This window comes from Strix uralensis, chromosome 11 (assembly GCF_047716275.1).
Source record: "Strix uralensis isolate ZFMK-TIS-50842 chromosome 11, bStrUra1, whole genome shotgun sequence".
In the NCBI taxonomy this organism is placed as follows: domain Eukaryota; kingdom Metazoa; phylum Chordata; class Aves; order Strigiformes; family Strigidae; genus Strix; species Strix uralensis.
In genome coordinates, this window is record NC_133982.1 from 12,735,132 (window position 1) to 12,756,119 (window position 20,988).

At 48.5% G+C, this 20,988-nt stretch overlaps 1 protein-coding gene across 2 annotated transcripts in view; it reads left to right on the plus strand.

Moving 5' to 3' along the window:
* The window catches only part of IGDCC4 (immunoglobulin superfamily DCC subclass member 4), a 105,114-nt gene that overhangs the window by 27,538 nt on the left and 56,588 nt on the right, over nucleotides 1-20,988 (plus strand). For both annotated transcript variants that reach the window (XM_074880546.1, XM_074880545.1), the window contains 2 exons: nucleotides 10,367-10,696; nucleotides 19,679-19,820. In XM_074880546.1, the coding sequence (XP_074736647.1) occupies nucleotides 10,367-10,696; nucleotides 19,679-19,820 (472 nt within the window). The remainder of the gene's footprint in view (nucleotides 1-10,366; nucleotides 10,697-19,678; nucleotides 19,821-20,988) is intronic.

Consider the following 20,988-nt stretch of genomic DNA (forward strand, 5'->3'; position numbering starts at 1 on the left):
GCTCCAGCCCCTCGAGCATCTTCATGGCCTTCTCTGTCCCCACTTGAGCAGGTCTGTGTCCTTCTGATGTTGGTGCCCCCAGAGCTGGACCCAGTAGGGGGGTCTCACGAGAGCAGAGCAGAGGGGGAGAATCCCCTCCCTTGACCTGCTGGCCACACTGCTCTTGCTGCATCCCAGCACACGGTTGGCTTTCTGGGCTGAGAGCGCATGTTGCTGGCTCGCAGTCAGTTTTCCATCCACCAACACCCCCAAGTCCTTCTCTGCAGGGCTGATCTCCATCCACTCCTCGCCCAGCCTGGATTTGTGCTGGGGATTGCCCTGACCCATGGGCGGGACCTTGCCCTTGGCCTTGTGGAACTTCATGAGGTTTGCATGGGCCCCTCTGGCCTGTCCAGGTCCCTCTGGATGGATCCCTTCCCTCCAGTGTGTTGGCCGCACCACACAGCTCGGTGTTGATGGGGAACTTGCTGAGAGTGCACTCGATCCCACTGTCCGTGATGCCAACAAAGATGTTAAACAGTGCTGGTCCCAACCCCGACCCCTGGCAAATGTCACTCATCACTGCTCTCCGCTTGGACATCGAGCTGTTGACCTCAACTCTTTGAGTGTGACCATCCAGACAATTTCTTATCCACCAAGTGGTCCATCTGTCAAATCCATGTCTCTCCAGTTTAAGACAAGGATTGAGTCCTTCCTAGAAATCAGTTGATACTTTACTGAGTTGCAGTCTCCAGGATTACATGAGCCGTGGATTGGTGGCTCCGATGGTCTTGGGTGTCTGAAATGAGCAACTGCAGTTGGCTTCAGCATTAGGAGCATCAGAAGTGTCTTTAAAAATACTTAGACAGGGACCTTTTCAGCTGTTTTATTTCCTTGATGCCTGGTATGTTATATTTATACACAAAGATACTCATTTAACCAGGGCTTTGGCAGCCTTTGCTTTTATCTAAGTGAGTCTAGTCATTAACCTATCTACCTTAATTATAGCTTTTGATAATATCATACTTTTCAGTTATGGCTATAAACTGCGATGCGGCATTGCATGTGTTTTAGATAATGTTTTTTTCATGCCGTCCCTTCTGCTCTCTTGTTTTTAACTGGGGGTTTGAACAGAACAAAGGCAAGAGGCTCTTGCCCAGCATCGTTCTTCAGGGAGAGTTGCATTTGGAGCATGCTACAACAAATTGATAAATTATGATTAATTTAACTTTTCAGTGGAAGGGCTTTGTATACATGTGAAAATATAATAACGGACCACTATGAAGTGAATGGGTTGGATCGATGTTCCAAAGCCACGAAGCCTCGTAAAGATTTGTTAGATGCAAAGATCTTTATAATGAAGTGAAGTAGAGCTGTAGGAAGAGGGTATTTTTGTGCATAATCCCTCCACTGGTCTTGTTGCAGTAACTGGGCTCCCTTTTGACCTTTCTAGGGATGCCCAGCTCACCTGCTTGGACAGATGCAGTTGATAGGGCTCAAGTGTGTTTGGTCCTACGTGACACTTTGCTCAGAAGGGTGTTTGGACCATGACCCTCCTAAAACTTTAGAGCAATGCCTGTAATCCTGAGAGCATATTACAAAGTATTCCTGTCTAAAATGCAGTTCTAGAGCTGCCTATAGCAGTTGAGACTGGCCTAGGCTGTGGGATGGCCAAGCCTGTGCTCAGCAGCCAGCTCCAGGGCATTTCCGCTGGCCTGGGCATGGACAGAGCTGAGCTTGCTCTGCCAGTGCTCATCCTGGGTCCTGATGTGCACTGGGACATGAGGGGCACTACCGTGCTCCTGAGCCCAAGCTGGAGAGTGACCATGACACCTCACACTCCTCCCCTGTGGCTGGGTCTGTGAGGGGATCACTCCTGACATAGCCTCATACCTTACCCCTTGACATGGGGACCCTGTGACAGTCTCTGAGTGCAGTCTCTTGCTGCACGCTGTGGCAGTCTGGCACCCAGCTGCTCATGAAAGGCTGGGAGCTGCTTAGTGACAGGGGATGATCTGAGAGTCCCTTGCTGCCAGCTGGATAAATATTCCTGCAGCAGTGGGAGACGCTGCATTATTAAACAGACCATCTAGCTTGCTTATATGCAGAATTAGGATAAGGCCTGCTTCCCACTGGCGAGTGCTGCTCAGTACTGGAACCGCTCTGCTATGTGGGGATATCAAGTATTAATAAAATGGTCTTTCCAGCAGCCCTGGAGATAGTTTTAGGAGCCTTCTGTTCCAGAGAGGCTAAATGGAGGCTGAAAGTTCCAGTAACATGTGGTAACTGAGAAGGGAATGTAGGGCTCTTGACCCCTCCATCTCACAGGCCTCATTATGATTGAGTGGAAAAATGTTTTCTGTTTTATTGTGCCATGGGGAGGCTCAAGACCTGATGCACAAGGAGATTTAGGTGCCCAGCTCCTCTTTCAGCCTCCCATTCTGTAGAGATCATGGGAGTTGGATGCTCCAACCCCAGAGCTCCTCCGGTTCTGCCTTCAGTGCTGATGTTGCTGAGCGCCCAGAATGCAGACTTCATCAGAGACCTCTGTCCAGATTTCTTTCTGGGTCACTACTTGCCAAGTGCAGTTGCTCTAAAAACAGGCTGAGACCAAGCTATTGACTTTTAATTGTCAATGCATAAAGTTTCCAAGAAGAAAGAGGGCTTTGTGTTGCTTTAATGGGGACACACTGAAGTATAGTCGCTCTTTGAATGAGACAATGAGAACGTAAAGATTTTCTACAGCTCTGAGAGTGTCTGAAGATCATCAGCAGAAGGTTACATTGAGCAGAACAATGGCACAGTAGTTGGCTTGCTGAGAGGTAGGAAAACCCTTTGGAAGTAGTAACTCCACTTTTCTTCAGTGCGGTTCGCTCCTGATTAAATGAGATTAATTGTGCTGTTGAGTTCCACGAGTTCAGCATCCAAAATAAATACATAAATTAAGACAGGCGACAGTGCAGAGGCCCAACTGCAGTTTGAATTCCTGCCACCTCCTGTGGGATGTGGAGGGGAGAGAGGAGCCCTTTCCTCTTACCGTCTGATATCCCGCAGAACACACACGACGACCAAGCACTCTGATCACCTCGCCTGAGCTGCTTTCCTTGCTCCCGGGAAGGTTTTCTTTGGCTGGAGCTCTGCAAGGTGCACAAGCCAGTTCCAAAGTGCCAGATGTGTGTGGAATAGGAAACGCGCTGGCCAGGCTCCAGGCTGTGGGACCTGCAGCACAACAGCGGCTCCCCAGGAAAATCTCCGGCTGCCAAGAACTAGAAGTGATGTCAGCTCTGGAAGTGTGTCAGATTAGAAACCCTTGTACTTTGCTCTCTGTGAAGTATTAATCTCCCAAGGCCTGTGCTGTAATGGGTCCTGTCTGGCTCGGTGCAACTTTATTTGTTTTGGGCTGGAAGTGTTTGAGGGTTTTCGTGTGAAGGCGCTGGAAGCTGTCAGTGGTTTAGTTGCTTTGGGTTGGGTCCTGTCCTTGAGTTGATCCTGGGGCCTCATTCGGCTGTGCTAAAGATGGGCCTCCCCTGCCTTGAAGTGAAGGTCTAAGCCTTGTAATTGCTGGGCTGGGCGTTTGTAGGAATGGGCTGGGGTTTGTAGGAATGATTGTGCCTTGGGATCTTGTATGCACCTAAATCTCTTTGATTTTCCCCAGCTGAATCAGTTTGTTGAAGAGAAGATAGTGCATCTCCCCCAAATACGGCCTTTCCATCTGCCTTTGGAACAGCCCCTTTGGGTGGTGGCTTGGTTGTGGCGGTGATGGGGAGCTGTTGGGGATGTCCTCACACTAGCCAGAGAAGAGCCTGAGCTGTGCTGTGTAACTGGGATGGGTTTATCTGCTGAGTTTATGGCAGGGCTGCATTTGGAGCTGAGACATACACTGACTGTCTGAACCAGCATGACAGCGCTGTGTGTCCTTGTTGTGATGTGCCATTTGGGAGCTTGCTCATGGACCTTTCTCAGGGATTGTGGATCAGCTGATCCCAGCTGTGTTAGGTGCTGTACAAAAAAAAAAAAAAAAAAAAAAAGCATAGATACACCAGTGCACAGAAATGCATCCCTTTTATGCCTGTATGTTTTGTTTTTAAAGTAATTACCAAAACACAACTGATCCTCCTCTGAACAAAGCCATTTTGTCTCATGTTGAACAGTAACCTTTTATTTGCTTGTGCTGTGTAACAGAGCTCAAGGACATGTTTACTGCTGATAGCCAAAATTTCACCAGAACAAGCATCTCCCTTGTCTAGGTCTTTCCTTCTTGTTTTAAGTGGTTACATCCCAGGGAAGGGAAATAACACTATGTACAAGGAGACAAGTGGGGTTTTGTGCTGTTCTCAGCCATGGAGTGCAAGCTCCCAGCAGATCTATGGGCTTGGAGTATTGTGTGTCTTGGATGTGGAAACACTGCTCTGAGGGTCTTGCCTCTGACCAAGTAATTGCATTGTCAGGAATCTGTCAAACCTCACTGTGTTGCTAGCTCACACTTCACTTGGTTATTTATAGTTTTGAAATTACAGAACCAAGAGAATTCATTCTTTTTTCCCCTTTGCTCTGTGGTAAGTTGGGTTATTCCTGCCTCCATTCGATGTCAGGAAGAGGAAATAATAGGAGTGAGATTTGGCTGTACATTGAGATGTGTGATTTGGGAAGGGAGACGTTGGCTGGTTTAACGTGGATTTTCAGATGCCTGCTTTGGATCTGGAATCAAGCATGCTCCTGGCAGGGCTGTGCTCCCATGGAGGGGAGAGGACAGCTTTGTGCCTTGAAGATTTTACAACCTTTGTTCATTGAAAACGCCCTGTTTTTTATACCACTCAACAGGAGACTTTTTAATTTACTTCACTGGGCCTGGACACCGGAGGTGGATGGCTGGCTGATGGAAGTGAGGAAATAAATGAGAGAAAAAGAACATTTTTCTCCTGGGCTGTTTTTGTGCGTAATGTTGCCTAGGGGTTAGCAACACGGGAGAGAGTAAAAAACCCCTGCAGAGCCTGGGTCAGAAAATACAGTTTTCGTGGGAACAAAATGCTTTTTACTTGCTGCATCAAAGACTCTCCATTCTGGGGCATGTTCTACGTTTGAATACATCTGCATTCCCCCAGAACTCTGTGTATGTGAATGCATGTGTATGTGGTATATATCTACGTGTAAGTGTGTATTTGCACATAGGTTTATAATGTCAAAGCTGCTACTGTCTGCCTTGGAATAGCTTAGCAGTTTGCTGGGTTTAATGGAGTTTAAAATGAACCTGGCTGGTTACCTGGGACTGGTTGGGCACAGACTGCGCTGTTCCTCTCTCCTTGCAACTGACCACTCTGCTTTTGGCCCCTTTTCCCCCAGAGAAGTGTTTTGAGATGTTCTCGGTTGTATTGGGTTGTCTCTGGGTAGTTGGTAGACAGGCGGTTTTGTGTGCTGTGATGTAAAAGCCTGCTTTGAATGTGTATGTGATGTTGCCCACCATAGGGCAGTGCTGTACGGGGTTCGCTGGCCTCAATTTAGAGATCCATGAACTGAAAACTTACAGTTCTGCCAGGCTTTGAAGCTTGAAACTGCATGCAGGAGGAGCCAAAGGCAAAAAGCTCTCAGGCTCCAAAGCACAGGTTTGTAGCTGAAACATCTGCCTTGAACTGATGTGTGAAAAGACCTTCTAGCTTCTGGCTCGGAAGCCCATTTCTGTGTTATGTCACTGTCAGTTGGAGTGGCTGTATTTGCTGTTTGAGGCAGGTGGTTGTTCTGGGTAGTCTTCACTACATTCATTACTGCATTACGTCCGGCAGGTAAGAGGGTGACGGTGAGCAGGAGGCCGCGCGAACGCGTGGCTGTGTGTTTAAACAGGGTCGTATCCATTTCTGTCACTATACAGTGAAGAATGGAGGTTGGAAATAGTCAGCAGCTTCTGTAAGCACTTAACATTCCTGATTTCATTTGTCTTTGATCTTGCTTGGAGTAATTTTACTCTCTTCTGATCCCTTCCCTTGAAGGGGCTTTTATCTCATTGTCAGGTTTGCTAATTTAGTGCGGTGTTTTGAACCAGACCTCCTCCTACGTTTTCCAGAGCTTGGAAGGTATTTTTTCCTTAAGCAGGGAGTGTTTATACAGTTTTTTGAACATCTTAGGACAGGAGTTGTAGTGGAGCTTTTTGCAAGTCCAGGTCCTGGGCCCTGCTGCTCCAACCTCCGTATGTGCAAATGGTCTGTCCCCAAGAACTTGCAGTATTTTGGGGCCAAAAGGGCAGGAAGGAAACCGAATGATTCGGGACAGGTCAGAGCAGCCTGATGTCAGTTGGGGGCTTCATTTGCCCAGCTGGAAGCCTTCCCGGGCTGTGTTAAGTGACAGACAGCGATGGGTTATCACATATGTTTGACCTTGTCATGGTCTCCTGCCAGGTGCTCAGCTGAGCCCTGAGGGTTGTGAGTACATCTGGCTTTTTATGTGGCTTCTTGCTCTAGAAACATTTTTGGTGCTCCTGGTATAAAGGGCAGTGGTTTGAGTATGGTCATGAGCTCCCATCGTCACGTGGAGCCTGCATTGCTTGTTGGTGCAGTAGAACCTTGCAAGTAGAAACATACTGATACCCTGGAGGTTGGTTGCTTGTAAATGGTTTCTGCTGTTACTGGGTGGATTATGTGGTTGGAATAGTTTGGCAGGAAAGGAGTGACTATTGCTCTTTAAAGATATTGTGCAATCGTGTGTTTATTGGTGTGAAAGCATGAAGGAAGGCAGCCCCCTCCTGTCAATAGCCCTCAAGATGGTGTTGTCATCACCAGCTCAGCAAGTGCACCAAATAGCGATGATAGAGCAGACCGCTCTGCTGGTGGAGGATCCTTTGCTCCCGGTGTTAGTGCATTCCCTGGCAAGCATGCTCCTGGGCTTCTGGGAGGTCCAGGCTTCAAATGTATTTCCCTCTAATGGTTGTTTCTCCTCTCTTGGTATAGCAGAGAGAGACCTGAACCGGGCTGTTGGGTTTGGTGTGGGTGAGCTCTGCACCCACAGAGTTTTGCAACTGGCCCTTTTTTCTCTAACATATCAACCAGAAGCTTGGATCCAGGTAGCTTGTGACTTTGGGGAAAAGAGCTAGGTGATATTTAGGGATAAAGAAACATCATGACATATTTTTAAAAAGCAAATACTTCTGCTGCTGTGATACAGGTATAGAGCTGTCTGTTCTTACTCGGCTGCAAGCAGGTTGAGTTGATTTTTAAGAGATTGAAGTTTAAGAAGCTGATAATTGCTTCTTACTGACCTGTGCTGGTGTGGGAAGCTGCTCTGCAGATCTCTGCTCTATTCCTGGCTGTCTGAGCCAGCCAGCTGTCCCCTCGCTCTTCACCTTTTGAAGAGGAGGAGTATTTTCAGCAAAATGCCATTTTAATTGCTGTCTGAAGAAAATAGAAAATAGGACAGATAAAGGGGCTGTTTCCCCAAGGGATGAACAGGCCTGCCTGGCATGGAACAGGAGCCCATGGAGGATATGGAGGCAGGAGGAGAGCCTGTGTGTGTGTGGTGGCAGAGGGCATGTGGGATGCCCAGCTTGCAGAGCCAGCTGATTCCACATGGCCGTGCCCACCCAGCCCTGCAGCGTTAGGATAGGATTGGTGTTAAAGGAGCGTAAGAGTAGGCACAGGCAGCATTAGTGCTCACAATGCTCGTGCTGCACAAGAGCTGTCTGAGATGCGTCTGTGTCGCTGCTGGCAGCGACGTGTAAAGGAAGAATCAAGGGGAAAGATGCAAAGAGAAAGCTAGAGCCATTGGGTAAGGGGACTGACTTGTGACCTGAGTTAATTCCTTGTCCTCTCAGTCTACGTGTGCTTCTAAAGACAACAAATTTAAGGAAAGGCAAAGGATTAAGAATTTAGCCAACAAAGTTTCAACGTCTTTTGAAATAAGCTCTGCATCACATGCCTCAGCCCTTGCCTTAGCAGCCCTACCTCCCTGGAGGTGGTATATACACACAGGCTGACTAAGCCCCGTGTGACACACTGCCAGGAGCAGCTGCAACAGGGAGATCCTTTCAGAGCAGCGTCTGGGTCGCTGCTCCTCTGTGCATGGGGGTTCTCACAGCAGTGACAGCATTGCAGCTTCTGGTGTGCCTCCTGTCCTTAGCTCAGCTGAGTTTTCCCCAGACTCAGACTGTTAACCCTCACCTGTGTTTGACCATGTCACCTTCTGCGCATTTATTTGGTGGTAACTTGCTCTGTGCTTAATTTTCCCCCGTTTCATACAGTTTTTTTGTACCGGCTGTCTTGGATGGAAGGCTTCCAGTGGCAGTGTCTTTCCAGAGCATTTGGGGCAGCCTTTCAGCTTCATGTTCCCCTACTTCCAGCCTCCTGTAGAGCCAGTGAGTGAGTTTTGTAGCTTGCTGTGATCCTCAAAGGACTAATCTTCCCTAGGAGACACGAACAGGCAGAATTGCCCTTACAGGAGGACATTTGGTGACAGTCCCTGCCTAGTGGCATTCCTCAGCTTGCTCCCTGACCTGAGGGGGCTGGGCAGAAAGGAACCTGCTAGGGCTGTGCTGGCTGACAAATCCAGAAATTACGTTGCAGTGTGTGCATGTTGGGAGCTCGATGACGTCTGCTGCTTCTCGCTGTGCCTTCTTCCTGCAGACTGTGAGTTAGCAGCACAGTGGAAGCATCCGTGTGGGAAAACCCTACATCCAGAGAATTGCAGGCTGCTCCGTGATGGTGGTAGCTGCCTGGCTGTGGTGCAGGCTGTGTAACATGGTGTGAAATGGGCATCTCTGCATCCTGCTCGGGCTTGGCTTTGGGGGCTGGGAGATTGTCCCGTGGACATCCTGGTGAAGATGACAGTGTTTGGGGCAGAGTCTATTCTGTCCCATAATAATAGCAATCAACAGGCATCAGGCAGGTGGGATTCTCGTGTAGCTTCCTGTCACTGAAGGGACATAGTTGGCCAACATCAAGTTCTCGGTGGTCATTCTGCAAACTGACAATGATGACAAACCTGACAAGTTCCCATCCCCGCAGGCTTGGGTGGGCACCAAATCAGCCCCCCATGTGGGCAGGGTTAGGCCCTTCCTCTCAGGGGCACCTGCAGTTTCCGGCACACGCCTTGAAATAATTCCATCTCTCCATGTGTAATTTTGCGTGTCATTGCCCCTAATTGCATGCTTAACACACACTCTTTTAAAATGCAGCCCTTTTATCAGCAGTAGGTAGTAGCAGGTTTAATAGGGTGTTTGAATTCCTATAAAATTAATCTGTAGCCTTCTGCGATAGGAGACGGGCAGGGAGCCATGTGGTTCATATCCAGTGTTGATAAACTTGTTATAGAGGCAGGAAACATTTCTGATTGGAGCAGTGACAAAATAATTTGGAGTGGAGCCATAAAAAGAGTGGATGGTGATGGTTTGAGCACAGCAGAGATTGAAATTGCTGGTGTGTGGAAGCAGCGCTGCCAGCTAACATTGACTTAGTGTCTCTGGAGAACTCTAACAGCAAATGCATTTTATTAATGGCAATATTCTTTCAGGAAATGCTGAGCCTTGTTTCGGAGGTGGAGCTCTCCTACGAGTCCGTGGGTTTGGAAATCGGCCAGACCAAGACCTGTTCAGCTTAGCTTGCTGCTGGTCAGTACTGTGGCCTCCGGCTGTAGGAGGCAGGTTGCCTAAGGGCATGTTCTGTGTACTGTCTGCTTGCAGCTGGAATATCTTTTTCTAGTGCAGCAGATGCATCCATCCATTCTCATTCTGGATTCACCTATGTGGGATAAAAGGCTCAGAGACAGCAGGTCACATTTTTAGCCCTTTTTTTGTTGACTTTTCTTTGAAATGTGTTTCCCAGTACATGAACTGGTGGGAGACACTGTCTTTCTGGATTTCCAGCTGGGCTTGAGCTCTTGCCGCCAGTTCCCCCTGAGGGGGAACTGCTCCAACCAAGCTGTAACTATTGGCATTGGTGTACCAAGGTGGGCTTGAATACCTTTGCTTGCACTTAGTTGTCTTCTGGGGGTTGATCAGCCTCGGAGGAGGCTCTGGTGTGCAGGTGAGGGGGAGCCCTTGCTTGTCATGGGCTGCCGTGGCAGGTTGGGGCACTTGCTGCATCTTCTGTGCTTGCTCTTGCTTTTGTCGTCACTTCACCTTCTTCCAGTTCTTCTCTGATTGAATCCAGCATGGAAAAACCAAGTGCGGACAGAATGGGTGGCTGCTGGGCACAGTGCGGGGCGGCAGAAATGGTGCAGGTTGTACAGCCCTAGGAATGTGTGATGGAGGGTGCTGTGCGCAAGTGTCATGGGTCACCTAACAGGGCTAAATTTCACTTGTTATCTCCAGCCACACTCATGGAGAACCGTACTTCCTTTGCTGTGTAAAACTGGGATGTGATTAACCAAGGAAAGCAACTCCCACTGCAACGCTGTCTTTTCTTTGCAGGGAGGCTGTTGGAAGGGGATTCACTGGAGCTGAGCTGTAGTGCTGGTCCTGCAAAGGTGATACTGGAGCCAAACCAAGTTGTGATTTTGGACTGTAACCTGTCCCCTGTTGAGCAGGTGATCAATATCACGTGGAAGAAGAATGGTTTTCCATTAGTGGAGCAGGAACATCTCCACGTGCTTCCGAATGGATCGCTCTTCATCTCATCCCAGGCCGTGGCAAAGGACAGTAAATATCCCGAGAGGGCTGATGCTGAGGGTAATTACTCCTGCGTGTCTCACAGCTCCCTAGGGGCTCTCACCAGTCAAACGGCTGCAGTCAGATTTTCAAGTAAGTGTTGCGGGTTTTTTGTTGATTTTCTTTTTTCCCCTCCTGGTGTTTATACAGACCATCTGCCTCCCAGAGAGTTTGAGATAAAGTGTCTATGAAGTGAAATTCTATTAATGATGTGTAGGTGGGATTTGGGATAGTCCCCATACAAGCAATGGTGTCTTTCTGTTATCCCACTGTTAACATCCTATGTAACTCTCCCAGGTAAGTGCCATCAGCCATGAATTAAAAACAGGACCCTCCTCACTCTCCAGAAGACAGTGCTTGTTTTTGCAGAGAGCTCGACTCTTCGCAGCCCTGAGTGCAGCACCCTCTGCATGGGGAGGTGGCTGTGGGGGTCTGGCTATGACAGCTCTGGCTCTCCTCGCCAAGCCTATGATGGGCTTGTTGCTCCAGTGACATAGATAAGGAGCACTGCCCTAAATCTGTGAGTGCTGGCTGAAGCTAAGGGGCCGGGTGATGGGGAAGGGGTTGGGAGGAAGCCCCCATTGCCTTTCCTCTGCAGGAGTCACCCCTGGACGGTGTGTGCAGGAATGCACCTGCATTACTTGCATGGGGACAGCTGGAAGGACTGGCTGTGTTTGGGACGGGGACGCTTGCATTGGTGTGCTGTGTGCTCCCAGCTCGACTGTGCTGAGCTCTTTCTTCCGTCCACATCCCAGAGGTGGCAGTGGGTGCCCTGCAACTCTGTCCAGATCAGGATCTGCCCTGAGTGAAGAGTGTGGGTACACTGATGAAGAGAGTTAATCACTGAGAGACAGTCAGGTGGACGTGGGTGGTCACTTGAGGGGCAAAAAGCACTGGAAACAAGCCAGGCTCTACTCAGGTGGTCCAAGTTCCCCTTTGTCCCTGCTCTCAGTAGCTGGCTTAGAGCTTAACAGGCTTCTAAGGGCACCTACTGCTCTCCCCATTTGGAATGTCTGGTGACTTTGATGGCTTTAGTGTGTCTCAGTATGGCCTTATGAAAATGATAAAGACTGTGAACATAGCTGGGAACTGATGCACCAAGGGAGGCCTTGGGGTCTTTCATCTTCTGCGCTGTGAGGTCCTGATGGACAGGATGTTGGATGTCTCCCCTTCTGATGGCTTTTATTTGTGAAAGCTTAGGTCTGCCTTTAGCGCAGTGAGTGGCAGAAGAGCAGGAGCTTAATCTTCGGTAAAACAACTTATCTGATTGACTGCAGTGAGCAGGAGTGTTGAGGCTCTCTGTGTGCCTGGTGGAGCCAAGGGAGGTACCAGGATCCCAGTGGGGACAGATGCACTGAATTTCAATTCCCAAACATGCTCTCTTAAAGCACAGTGCTGTTGATTTCAGGTCTGGGAGGAAAGCAGGTAAGCCAAAATGGTTTTACAATGCTTCAGTGCCAGTAAGCATGTCCCAGTATGGAAGGATGTGTCCATCACCCTGCTTTTCAGCTGCATTATGCAGCAGGAGAGAGCAGTGTGCTCAGGGCTTCTGGATAAGGAAATCTTTGTGCATCAGTGTGGTCTGAAATACCTATAATGAGATCCTTCACTCCCACAGAGACCAAACTAGACTGTGACATTGGATTTGTGCTCCCAGGCAGCCTTCTACCATTATCTCTTTCTGTGTCTGACAAATCTTGCCATGGCTAGACAAGACCCAGAGCTCCTGGCCTCGTGGCTGCCTCTCTTCTCTCTGATGCAGGTTACTGGGCTGTTCTTGTTCTTGACTTTCTAATGGTGCATTTGAGTGGTGTTGGCAGTGTCAAAACTGCAGAAGGGGGAGTTTGAACTAAAATGGGCAGGCAGGGTAGGGTAACCTCTTCTGACACCTTTTTGCTAATCTGAGGGTTCCCCTCCTGTAGTCCTAGTTCTTCGTGCTGGGCCTGAAGAGCTGTGAGCAATGCAGATGAGGAGCTGATCAAATACTTTCCAGCCTGTTCTGCTGTTCTGGTCTTGTAAGGACTTGGAAAAGCTCTTCTGCAAGGAACTGAGACCAAGTTCAACTGGAGAGCTGCAGGGAGGAGGTCAGAGCCCTGAGTAGAGAGAATGGCAGTGCTGGGTATGTGCTCTAGATCTAACACACTGGATTTGGCTCTGCACATCTGCTCAGCTGCCTCCAGGTCACCGTTGGTCTCTTCTGGGTTCCCTGGTGAACAGACAGCACAGTTTGGGGAGGAACATAGAGGGGACTTGAGGAGTTTGATGCCGAGCAAGGCGTGTTGAGACCAGGGCAGAGCCAAGCAGCTGTAGCTCTCTCAGTAGCTGGTGAATGCAGTAGGTGCCACTGGGTTTGCTGAGATGTTCCCAACAGGAGAATTTACCCCATCTCAGCATGGTGTAAATCTCTGAACTCCAGGGGAAACTCCAGTCAGTGAAGAGCAGTGTGGAGGCTGGGATGGACGGTTGTCTATGTGACACATAGTCTGTGGCTCCACTGGGTGTGGGGAACTGTCTTGTGAGGTGAGTAGCTCTTTATAATAAAAGAGATGAAAGAAAGGGCTCTTCAGGCTGTTTTTTGTTTTGATCTCTGAGACACTCCAAGATCTGAACCACTGAATTGTTGGGCAGCATTCAAGAATAAAATTCCTTTGTATTCAGGAATGGCTCCTGGAGCTATATTAAATGTGTGAATGCCAATAAATGATTCCTTGACCTACCAAACAGATGAGGTTAGAAAATAATGCAAATACAGTAACACTCCTCTCTAGTACAGTGACTTCTGTAGGTGTTGATGGATGCAGCTGCACAGCACACCGTCAGGGCTGAGGTGCTTTCGCACTTGCTCAGAGCTGTGGTAAGTGAGGATGCAGAGTGGATGTCCTAACTCCCACTGTACACTGGGATGTATTTATCTCTGGTACCCCAGGCAGGGCGGTCCAGGTTTGACTGAGCACGTGTTTCACTCTGTGAGCACTGTGCTGTAGAAACCAGCACTCCTGATGGCAGGTGAAGCTTTTGCCAGATCAGGGGAATACCTTTGACCTTTGCAACATGTCCTCCTTTTCTGCTCAGAAAATGTTTAGCAGCAGCACCCACAGATTACTGGTCACCCATCCCTCCTGCTCCCTCTTTTCAGTGATTTGTAGTGCCAGATAAATAGCTGGTTCCAGTATTTCTTTGGGGTTAAGGGACTTGTGAGGGCTGTGAAGATGGAGTCAGGGATCCTACACACAGATATCATCTGGGGAGTTGGGAGACCTGGAGTAGAAAAGGTGTTATTAATCCAGGAGGATTTATTCAGCTGCTCTTGCCCCAATCCCAGCCACCCTCAATTAGGATATATTCCTTTTTAGGGGTGACTTGTGTTGAAATTCGCACGGTGTCTCTTGCCTGATGGCAATGGTTTGTGCCTTGACAAAATGTATGGATGTGGGTTTATTGTTTGGTGTCTCACAAGTGAGAACAGTGGAGACATCTCAAAACCAGGAGAGTGACTTAAATTGCCCTTCCGTGCCCCTGGATTTTTCCAGAGCAGCATACATAGGTGACGTGTCTCTCCATCCCATTCTGGGTTTCTCCCAGAAACAGGGAATTTCAGGTCAACTCTCTCCTTGAGTGTACTCAGGTCTCCTTTTATTATCATCTGCACAGGGAAAGTGCTGCTTCTGTGGCATGCACATGCACCTGACATAACATATTCATTTCTGAATGGAGAACAGCGAGGGAATTGATTAATGAAATGCATCTCTCGCTTCGATTTGTTTTGTGGGTTGGGCAGAAGCACTTGCTACATTAGCATTCAGCTGGTGCAAATGAGGATCGTAAAGGCCTTTTTTTTTTCCCCCCTGCTGCTGAATACAGTAGTGTATCCAAGGCTGGAGTTACTCTTTGTGCTGATTGCCCTGGGCACTGCCGATCAGTACAGGCCAGTAGACAAAAACCTGTTCAGCAGGTGGGATATGTTATCCCTGCAATCAGCCTGTGCTTCTGACCCGCAGTGTGTTTCCTTCCCCAGACTGGGGATCCATCCGTGGTCGGCCATCCACACCTCGTGTCAGTGGTGGCCGTGGCAGACGAGGAGGAGCGAGTCTGTGACTGCTTTTGGTGTGAGCGTGCCTGTTAAGTGAACAGCTGCTCAGGCTGATGAATTAGGTTTGTGGGTTTCTCCGAGCCCTGCACGCTCCCACGTGGAAATACCAGGGGTGTTATTTTAGTTGTGGGAAGGTATAGCTTTCTAACTGTTAATAACTACATTTGTGAAGATTTGTTAAAGCTGTTAATTTAGCTTAAACATTTTGTGTGAGGGAGGTTCTAGAAAATTACAGTAATTGTGACTGTCAGATGAAGATGTTTGCTGTGCCTGGAGGGAATGGGCCTGTGTTGCATTGTGTGGCTGCTGGCAGCAAGCACAGGAGAGGTTTGGTGTGTTACTGCACCTGGAGGGACAGGCCACAGCAGGAATCAATGCACACAGGCTCTCGTGATCCGCTCTCCACACAGAGAACATCTCTTCTCTGCAACACACAGCGTGTCTGGGATTTGAGGAAAGGCAGACTGGGATTTACTCTTATTTTAAGGATTTATTTTATGGATTTTATGCTATTTATTGTGTAGATTAGGTGCATAGGTGAGTGAACGCTGGTGACTGTAGGCAGAGCCAGGCTGGGCAGGAAATCCTTTGGCAGATGAAACGCTCTGGACCATCCGCAGATGTGACTTTCAGATACTGTTTCAAGTAGGTGGAGAACTGGTGTCTGTGAAGAGGCAGGAGCAAGCCCTGTACGGATTAGCTGGGCAGCACAGGTCCTGTGCTGCCATATGGCCATGCAGCCAGTTCTGGCTCTGCCTCCACCGCGCTGTGGGGCCGTGGCAAATCGCTCCCATGGCTTTCTGTGCGTGTTTCCCTTCCACCCCCCCGGCCTGTTCAGAGGTGAGCTGTTCAGAGACAGGTCGTCTGGGCGGTGTACGTGATCTCAGTGGGGGCCAAAGTTGCCCCCATCTTAGAAATACCTACTAATAATTGTAAAAGATACAAAGGGGATGAGCACACGGAGAGTCTGGGGGCAAAGCGCTGTGGGAGAGAGCTGCAAGTCCGTTTCAGAAGGCCGAATTCCTTGCATAGACTGCATTTTCTGCCTGGGGTGTAGTGTTGCTGGCTGGCAGTCTTTCCAAGCTCACAGCCTCCTGCACGGATCAGGCTGCTGGGAGAGGGGGAGGGTGCTGTGTTTCCCCATACTGCAGTCACCCCTGGGCTTGGGGCTAAAAGTCTTGGCACACACGGTTTGGCTCCAGCTGGGTTTAACATGTCAGTGGGGAGGGAGCTGCGTGCTCCATTCCTGAAGGCACAGAGCCTGGTGCTTTGGCACATTGCTGAGGGCAATTTGCTGTAATGCTCTTCACCTTCTCACCTGCAGTGGGTAATTTTTACTGAGTGGCCTATTAAGGTGTTCAGGTAATCAGTGCAATAGAGCTGGGAGGTGTTTTGTGGCACGGGATGGCTTTGCAAGCTAAACCCTAGCTGAGGAGTTGAAAATAATGTCGAGTATGTATCTGTTGTCTTTGTTTCCTTTTTCCCCTCAAGCATCTTCTTTCCCTTCCTCCATACGTGAAAACCTCTCACTTGCAGCACTTCTGCAGTAGTCCCTTCCATCACAACGTCTTTCTGGCAGGAGAGCAGCCCCTCCTAAGGATCCCCGTGGCCCTAGGGTGAGCAGTGTGTTGGAGCCTGTCTTGTGCTCGCTGTGACCCGCACGCACTTCTGTGCAGTGCATCAGAGTAGCAGGACCTGCTTTCCAGTCCTCTCCTTCCACAGCCTGCTTGCCTTGCGCTGGCCGATTCTTTTCTTTCCTCCCAGCGCCAGCTGTTTGCAGCATGGCTCTGAGCCTAGATTGGGTCATGCTGTAGGTGCTGGACATGTTCTGTCTCCCCTGTTCCACCCTGGTACCCCTTGGGATGAGAGAGGAGGAACACAGCGTGCTGTGGTCTTGGCCTCAAGTTGATGCAGAGGATGCCTGGAGCAGCAATGAGCCGGCCAGCAAGTCTGTGTCTGCCTGAGCCTTGCCAGTACTGAGATCCAGGGTTCTTGTTCAGTCCTGCATCAGAGATACCTTTTCACTGTTCTTATCTTGTTTTGGTGTTGCTTTCTGTGCACGAAAGATCCCTGTTCATGTGCCCTATCCTCTCCTTCACTGGGGAGGCTACAGGTTGCTTCTCTCAGAGCTTGCAGAGGTGATTTTTTTCAGCCTGTCCTCACTGATCCCCACTCTCCCTATCCTGATCCTGTCAAAGGAATATGACAGAGCTGCTCAGCCTCTGAATCCCACCCCAAGAGTTATCATGAGAAGTCACCAACAGACAAAACACAGTTTGCTCTGCATTGCCAGGGTTGAACATCCGGCACCCGCTGAGCTCTTGGGCTTTGTGGGCTCTGCTGGGGAGCTGTGACTCTGCTTGGGAAGCCTGGCTGTTCCTGCGTGCCGCTCGGAGCGAGAGGGACGCTACGCTCCCTAATCAGGGTCACTGTTTAGTCACGCTCCTCCACATCCTAATGAGAAATCTGTCACGGGTGCATTTCTTGGCTCTTTGCTTTTGAAGAGCCGTTCCAGAGCCGAGCACAGCAGGCAGATGGGGCTGGATGGAGGTGAAGGGCAGGATCCGGTTCTCAGCAGGGAATTTCAAGCTTGCAGACACAGGTCTGGCAGGTGATGGGGAGGAATAGCCAGCGGCCCCTTGCTTTGGGACAGGTTATTGTCTAGGTAACCCCGGGGAGCCCAGGAGGCACTGTCACCTTTTGTACACCTTTGCACTTCATGCCAGAATGTGCAGAGTTAAGCCTGGCTCGCTAAGCATCCTTCATCTCTCACCAAACTGTACAAAATATACGTGCCTGTAGCCGTGAGGGAGAGCTAAGAGAGCGGGGAGCTGCCTGCTGGGATTTACGGAGCTTTTTCACATCTGTTGGTGACAGTGGTGTTGCTGATCATGCACACCATGTTCCATTTAGGTTCCCTGGTCTCTGAAGACTGGTCCAAAGCTGCTGTAAACTTTGAGACTTCATCATATCAGTTTAGATGATGCCACTTAATAATGAACAGAAGAGAAACAGGTTACCTGACATGAAGCAGAGGAAACAGAAATGCTTACAGAGTTCATCTTTTTAAAAGGATTCCTGCCTCCCATTGTGACCTTTCCGGGTACATGACCCTTTGGAGCCTGCCAAAGTATTCTCATTTACACTTGTAGGATGAAAACAGAATAACGAGAAAGAGCATTAAGGATATCTGCTGCCAGGGGAAGGTTGTTTTGATGGTGCCATCCGGAATGTGCACTGGCATTTGATGGGTTTTCTTTCAAACTCCTCGGTTCAGCAGGTTTTATTAACGTGAGCTTAAAAGATCTTGTAATCCGTAGAAATTACTCTGCAGTGTATATTTGAAAATACTAAAGCAGTTGGCTGAATTGGGGCCTTGCATATTAATGTCTTTCTCAATTTTTTCCAGGAAAACATTTTTCATTGCCATTTGTATTGAAATGAAAAACTAGACTTGGCGGACAGCTGGTGGGAGAATTAAGTCTGTAGCTGCTGCGGAGAGCAATGAGTTGCTTTAAACATGTGATAACTATTTAAATTAAAGAAAAACACTAATGACAGCTGAGAATATGCCGAGGTTAAAATGGGTCATGTAAAAGCATTTAATTTTCAAAACTGTACATACTTTCTCAAGCTAACACTGCATTAAAGTGTGTATGTGTGTGCATGTATGTTTGTGTGTGCATGATGCAAATAAAACTTCAGTTTTGGAGTCCTATAAAATCCAAAGCAATGATGGATGATCTTGGGAAGCGGTGGTGGGACAAGCACGTAATTGTATTGGAGGACCAGAAGGTAAGTTGGGGTCCTTATAAGCACAGCGCTGTGCTTGGCCCAGCAGTCAAGCCTGTTTTCTGGCTGAAATTTATGTTTATTGTGCCATGTTCAGGATTTCTGGTACTTGTGTTACAGCATTGCTGGATGCATTTGTACTGCAGGGTGGGTTTAACAGCAAAGACAGTTTAACAGAGACTTATTGAAAGCAGAAGCCAGTTCTTCTGGTGGAGAAGAATACAAGCTTTCTGTCCCTATCAAGGAGCCTGCATGCATATTCAAAACTCCACCGTGTGACTGAGATGCCTTTGGGTTATACTGTTGATAGGACAGATGATGACAGTTCCAGGGGGAGGATTTCTGCTCCACTGAAGTCAGTAGGGTTTTGCTGTGTGCGTGGAAGGGGAGGGAGATGAGGCAGCTGTGTATGGACGATGGGAAGGATGTAGTCCAAGAGCAATCTCAAACGTTACTGCTTTGTCTCTGAAGCAAGTTCAGCCTCTCTAGTATAGAAAGAAGCATATAGACAGGGGTGAGCCCTGGAAGGCAAACAAGTGTCCTGGCATGTCTGAAATCCATCCTCCTTCTCTTAGCCAGGTGGCTGTGTCTCTCCCCTTGGCTGCATCCCATCTGCTTGAGTAGGGTGAAGTTGGTTTTTGCAGGCAAAGCTATTCACTGTGGAGAAGGAGGATCATAACCCTTATGGTCTCTTCCCCTAGTCTCCAGCATTGGCAGCCTGTGGGCAGTTGTTCTGTGTAAGTAACTTGACATCTGGCTTTGTTTGTCCTCTTGCCTTAATTTCCTGTGGCTGCGGGAATGCTCCAAGGTAAGGGGGAACTCTCATCTCTCAGGGTTGTGGCATTTCCCCTCGTCTTTTTCTCATTCTACATGTCCTTCCCAAATGGAGCAAGTGAACAGACAAGGAAGCAATTTAGAGAGGTAACTGCTGAATCCAGCTAATTACCTGTCTTCTCGCACACTGTTGCCTTAAAGGAGAAAATGACGCAAGAAGCAAATTTCCACATTGAAACCTTTCAGTTACTGTTGTCAGGACTGCTGAGGGTCTGTAGGGCATGGGAAAGTAAGGAATTAATTTCAGACTATCTTTAGGAGAGAAAAGCCTTCCTCTTAACTCATACATTGTAACAGGTTTGCGTTTCTCAGCAGAAACACATGAGTTATTAACTTTCCTTCCCTTCTTCTTTCCCCAGCATTATCACGCTTTTTCCAACAGCCGGAGTCGCAGACAGTGGAAGAAAATGGCATGGCCCGGTTTGAGTGTCGGATCGAAGGACTGCCCTCCCCTGTCATCACCTGGGAGAAGGACAATGAAGCTGTTCCAGCAGAACCCAGGTGACTCCCTGATTGCTTTCCTGGGTCAGCTTGAGAAAAAGCAAAACAAAACCTGACCATTTATGATGTGGAAATCCTTCATAAAAAGGTAGTATGAAGAGAGAGATGATAGACCAGGTTTGGACCTGATAATTAAGTGACATAAGAGGAGGTGTTCAAGGGGCCCATGCAAACAGGTCCTTAAAACACCTAAATAAAATTAACTTTCCCCCAAATGTCCAACCCACCAAAAAAACCCACCACAAAAACAAACAACCAAAACCAAAACAAAACCCAACCGAGCCCTTTTTTATTACTGATCTCTTGTTCTGGAACCTTTGCTGTGATGGATCAAGTGTTCACTGTATAAAAGACGGTTTCAAGGAAATGAAATTGGCTGATAAACAAAGTAATTGAGACTCGAGCCTCAGTTCTCCAGTGGCCTGGAAGGTCTGTATGCAAAGATGCACAATTTCAGCACAGTTTACATCAGCCATTTACTCCCCATCCAGAGCACTGGAGGGAAACAGAAGAGCATGTGGAAGGGCAGACAGCAGCATAAAAGTGAATAGAGAAACTTGAAACTGTGCCAGTTCTTAAGGCACAGAACCTGCGCCCTGCAAAGGCCTGTGTGTGTATGGAACAGGGTGCAGCAGGCTGTGGCGTGGACTGCCTTTGGCTCGTCCTCTTGTGTGAAGTTAAGTGAGGTAGATATCTTTGGGGAATTAGGGCCTGGCGTGAGGAATGTTTCTCCAGCTGACTGTGGGGGTACAGCACTGGGGGTATGGGGCGTACCCAGCTGAACTCCATGATGTGGCTCTTCTTTCATTTTGGTTGTGGGTTTTTTAGAGGTGGTCGTTTTCTTCCCTGTTTTTCCGCACAGATTTGTCTCAGGGTTAATGATTTTTCTAGAGCACTGTGTGTGCTCAGTAACCTGGGACGTCTTTCCATCTCTTTTATTCCCATGGTTAGAGGTTGTCTAGTAAAAGACCCTGATTTTTCTTTTTTGGGGGGAAAGATAAAAGTCCTGCAGCATGATAGCTTTTCCTTAATGAAAGTCAGTTACAAGCATGAGAAAAGGATAAACCATTAGTTGGCTGTTAGTTGGTCTGCAGATGTCCCTCCTGGAGGGAAGCAGTGACTGCATTGTCCTTTAGTTCTTAAAAACTCATTTTCTGTTCTGCAGAAG